Source organism: Egretta garzetta, unplaced genomic scaffold (assembly GCF_000687185.1).
Source record: "Egretta garzetta isolate BGI_Z169 unplaced genomic scaffold, ASM68718v1 scaffold853, whole genome shotgun sequence".
In the NCBI taxonomy this organism is placed as follows: domain Eukaryota; kingdom Metazoa; phylum Chordata; class Aves; order Pelecaniformes; family Ardeidae; genus Egretta; species Egretta garzetta.
This window is the reverse complement of record NW_009259244.1, coordinates 29703-34678: the sequence shown is the minus strand read 5'-3', so window position 1 is coordinate 34678 and position 4976 is coordinate 29703. Positions and strand designations below refer to the sequence as shown.

The 4976-nt window shown below is 57.8% G+C and overlaps 2 protein-coding genes across 2 annotated transcripts in view; both read left to right on the top strand.

Moving 5' to 3' along the window:
• The window catches only part of LOC104123769 (GTPase IMAP family member 1-like), a gene marked incomplete at its 5' end in the record, with an annotated part of 1788 nt that extends 1378 nt beyond the window's left edge, over positions 1–410 (top strand). Inside the window, one exon of the mRNA XM_009636053.1 lies at positions 216–410. Within this exon, the coding sequence (XP_009634348.1) occupies positions 216–410 (195 nt within the window). The remainder of the gene's footprint in view (positions 1–215) is intronic.
• Positions 411–457: 47 nt separating this feature from the next.
• LOC104123768 overlaps positions 458–4976 on the top strand; it is an 8706-nt gene continuing 4187 nt past the window's right edge. The window contains exon 1 of the mRNA XM_035891649.1: positions 458–562. Within this exon, the coding sequence (XP_035747542.1) occupies positions 458–562 (105 nt within the window). The remainder of the gene's footprint in view (positions 563–4976) is intronic.

Genomic DNA, 4976 nt, shown 5'->3' with positions numbered 1-4976 from the left:
CCGCGCTGTTCCTCAGGCCAAGGCGGCGCCTGCCCCTGGGCACGGTGTTGGGACCTGTCACCCCTCCCCGGCAGCCGGTGTTCATCTGGGGGGCCAGCTGGGCAGGGGACATTTTGGTTTCCTCCCCAGGCCAGCGAGATGAGGGAAGCCCCACGGTCTGGGGGCTCCGGCACTGATGCCTGTGGCACCCGGCTCTGCTGCCCCGGGGCTTTCAGCTCTACCCTGTGGCGCTGGGCTCAGGGGTACGGGAGCAGGGGACAACAGCGATCTCCTCCCGGCTCCAGGCCAGCCCATCTGGGTTTCCTGTCCAATGCCATTTCATTGTGGCAACGTTGCCAGAGCCACAGATGCCTCTGAGGGCCAGCAAAGGGCTCCGCAGAGCCGAGAGCATCAGTGAAGCACCAGGGTGAAGAGGGGGAGGTCCTTCCAGAGGGATGCACTGCAGAGTGGGCAAGCGATGGGTCGTGGCCGGGGCCGGCATCCGCAGCGGTGCTTGATGCTGGAGATACCTCCCGAGTCAGGGAAAGTCCAGCCCGGTGGCCCAGTGGGCAACCAGTCCAGGGTGCGAGCCCTCTTCCAAAGGTCCCGCAAACAGGCTTCTCCCATGGATGTGGCGAGCTCCGGGCACTGCAGGTAACGGCGCTCAGGGCAGGCAAAGGGAAGCACAAATAACCTCAGCTTTTGCCCAAAGGGCGGCTCCCCCCTCTCACCCCTATCCCATCCTCCCTAAACAGCCCGCAGGGCCCAGTCCTTCGGGAGGGAGGACGCCCTTCCCCTGCCTGTGGCCCAGGATGCCCCCGCGGTTCGCAGGGCTGGAACCCCTCCGCTCCCTGGGGTGCAGGGACTGATTGCTCCTCCACTCCCTGGGGCATGGGGACTGATCACCCCTCCGCTCCCTGGGGCATGGGGACTGATCGCCCCTCTGCTCCCTGGGGGCACTGATCACCCCTCTGCTTCCTGGGTCGTGGGGACTGATCACCCCCCACCTGAGCCCCCCAGGGTGCAGCAGCACAGTGAAAAACAGTTGGGTAAGGAACCAGCTACAGCTGACCAGGAAATGCCATGGTAAAACCAACAAACCACAATTAAAACAAAAACCCGGGATGAGTATTGCATTCTTAAATCCCGCAGGATATGGCCAGCCCTGAAGTGGCCCAGCAGCTGGGCTAGATGATCGCCGTAGCCCCTTCCAACGGAACTATTCTGTTCTACTCTATTCCACTCTATTCTATTTCCTTTCTGCAAAATCAGCAAGGAATTAAAAACGGGTTCAATAATCAGAAAGCATGTGGGGGATTTGTGTCACCCGCTGTCCTGGTCTCAGTGGGGACGGAGTTGATTTTCCTCCCAGCAGCAGGCACAGTGCTGGGGTTTGGGTTTAGGGTGGGAAGGACGGTGATGGCTCAGTCGGTGCTGAGCAGGGCTCACACCAGGCAAGGGCCTCCCAGCTTCCCCCGCTCTGCCAGGGGCACAAGGAGCCGGGAGGGGGCACAGCCAGGACAGCCGACCCCAACTGACCCCAGGGGTACCCCACACCGTATGATGTCATGCTGAGCACATCGAGCTGGGGAGAAGAAGGAAGGGGGGGACGTTGGGTGTGATGGCATTTGTCTCCCCAGTCACCATTGCACGTGATGGAGCCTGGCTGTCCTGGAGGTGGCTGAGCACCCCCCTGCCATGGGAAGCAGGGAATGGATCCCTTTCTTTGCTTTTGCTCTCCCCATTAAACTGCCTTTACCCCAACCCAGGACTTTTCTCACTTTGGCTCTTCCCATTCTCCCCCCACCCCACCAGGGGGGAGCGAGCGAGCGGCTGGGGGCGGCTGAGCCACTGACCGGGGTTAAACCACGACACCATTTAGAGGAAAATAGCTTTAAAAACTTCACTGCAGTTGAAAGAAAGGGATTTCCTTCTACAAACCCTCAGGCAGGAAAGAGAACTGCTTTTTCCTTCTTTCAGCCCGGGCATTCATAGGGTGCCTGTAACCATTCACCACGGGCAAGTCCTGCCTGACGACCCAAGTGGCTTCCTGTGACAGTGTGACAACAACAGCGGCCAAGGGAAAACCAACGGACGGCATCTCTCTGGACTCCTGCAATGCCTGTGACACGGTCCCCCACAACATCCTGCTCTCTAAACTGGGGAGCTATGGATTGGATGGGTGGGCTGTTGGGTCGATAAGGAATTGGTTGGATGGTCACATCCAGAGGTCAACGGCTCCATGTCCGGACGGAGACTGGTGACGAGTGGTGGCCCTCAGGGGTACATACTGGGACCGGTGCTGTTTAATATCTTCATCAATGACCTAGACAGGGAGATCAAGTGCACCCTCAGCCAGTTCGCAGGTGACACCAAGCTGGGTGGTGCGGTTGATACGCCAGAAGAACGGGATGTCATCCAAAGAGACCTGGACAGGCTGGAGAGGTGGAGTCATGGGAACCTCATGAGGTTCAACAAGGCCAAGGGCAAGGTCCTGCCCCTGGGTCAGGGCAACCCCCGGTATCAATACAGGCTGGGGGGAAAAAAGGATGGAGAGCAGCCCTGCCAAGAGGGACTTGGGGGTACTGATGGACGAAAAGCTGGACATGAGCCGGCAATGTGCGCTGGCAGACCAGGTGGTCAACCGTACTCTGGGCTGCATCAGGAGAAGTGTGGTCAGCAGGTCGAGGGAGGTGATTCTGCCCCTCTACTCTGCTCTGGTGAGACCTCACCTGGAGCCCTGCGTCCAGCTCTGGAGCCCTCAACACAAGAAGGACATGGACCTGTTGGAGCGGGGCCAGAGGAGGGCCACAAAAATGATCCGAGGGCTGGAGCCCCTCTCCTATGAGGACAGGATGAGAGAGTTGGGCTTGTTCAGCCTGGAGAAAAGAAGGCTGCGGGGAGACCTATTCTTTCCAGTGAGGGTGGTGAAAGCCTGGCAGGGGTTGCCCAGAGAGGGGGTGGAGGCCCCATCCCTGGGAACCTTCCAGGCCAGGTTGGCCGGGGCTGTGAGCAACCTGATGTGGTTCAAGGTGTCCCTGCTCCTGCAGGGGGGTTGGGCTGGGTGACCTCTGGGGGTCCCTTCCCACCCAAAACATTCTGTGATTCTATGACCCATGAGCAGCTGATGTTCCTGCAGGGACCCAGTGTGTGCTACCAGCGCAAACTTGACAACAAGGAGCTCGTTAGACTCCCATTACGGAAACACAACCAAAGCGTCCATCCCTGTTGACTTTCACTTCTCATTTGGAAAGAAATATTGGCCATGCACATATTCCTTATTCATGAAACTCATAACCCAAACCCCAAAAGCAGGTAGAACCATCTTTTTTTTTTCCCTCCCCTGAAACAACTGTGGCAAAATTTAGAACAATTTACCAAAGGCACCTGCGCACTTTGTCCCGGAGTGTGAATTTTGGTGGTTCTTTAGGCCCAAGCCTGGAGAAGAGAAGGCTGAGAGGGGATCTCATCAACACCTACAAATATCTCAAGGGTGGGGGTCACGAGGACAGAGCCAGACTCTTCCAAGTGGTGCCCAGCACCAGGACAAGGGGCAATGGGCACAAACTGAAGCACAAGAGGTTCCAGTTGAAGGTCAGGAAGAACTTGTTGACTGTGAGGGTGCCCGAGCCCTGGCCCAGGCTGCCCAGGGGGGCTGTGGAGTCTCCTTCTCTGGAGATCTTCAACCCCTGCCTGGACGCTGTCCTGTGCCCCCTGCTCTGGGTGAGCCTGCTTGAGCAGGGGGGTGGCACTGGGTGAGCTCTGGAGGGCCCTTCCAGCCCTGGCTGAGCTCCAGAGGGCCCTTCCAGCCCTGGCCATGCTGGGATTCTGGGATTCTGTGACACTTACGGTTTTTCTTCTCCTGATACAGCAGCTGGAGTTTAACCATTGGCTGTGCCGCATGGCAGGGGGTGTGGGTGGGAAGGGATTTCTCTGAACTGCGAATCAGCTGTGCTGAACAAACGGCCTCATATCGGCTCTCGCTGAGGAGCCAATTCTGCTCTCTAATAGCAGAAACTGCCTGATAATCACAGAAATGGGCAAAGAGGGAAAAACATCACCTCCTCCCCATGGGACACGCTTGGCTGGGGAGTTCTGCTCCGTGCCCACAGCCACGCACCAGCTCCGTCTTCCTCCTCCGCATAGGAGCCAGGCAGCCACTCTCCCGGGCTCATCGGAGGAAGAGGCATTTGCCAGGATGAGCTCTGGCCACCACCTTGCCAGGCTGGGCATCCACACACCAGGACATGAGGGCTCCCCGTGAAGCAGCCACGCCCGGGGCAGCACTGCTGGCCTCAGCCCATGGGCCCAGCTTTCCCCTGACGTGCGGAAAAACGGACTCCACATCTGTAAGACTGTACAGTAGCTATGTTCATTCAGCGCTGGGCAGCACGGGGGGGTAGTCCCACCAAAGTCATGCACGCGCGTGTGGTAGCTTGCCTTGAAGTTATACGACAAAGTGTTGCGTATACATAAGATTCCCAAATATGCCTATACATATGCATGGCTTGTCCCCACTTCGTATTAAAATTAGCCCCAAGAAGTCATTTCCATCAACTCCTCCCCACCGCGCTTGCGCAGTGTCTCCTGGTGGTGGTCACGGGGGTCATGGAGGATGAAGGCCGATGACTCCTCTTCATCAACACTCGTAATCCCTTGTTCTTGCGCAGACTCAGTTGCTCCTTGGCTCTTGTCCAGACTGCAGGGTCGGTTTTAGCTGGTTCTCAAGGCAACTTCTCGGTTCTTATCAAGGACTTGTACAATACACAACAGTGAGTACATTTTAAGCAACATCATCTCTGCTAGGATCCCCTTTTCACCCCCCTCTGGGGCGCAAGGCTCCCGCCCAACCAGGCGCTGCCTGTGGGCTTATGCCTGTATTAGCGATCGTTAACGTAGGGTGGGGTCGCTAATGGCGTCGATGATTGCAAAATAATTAGCGATGAGGGGAATCCCGGCGGGGCTCCGGGGAAGAGGGGGGGGCGGTGGCCGAGAAG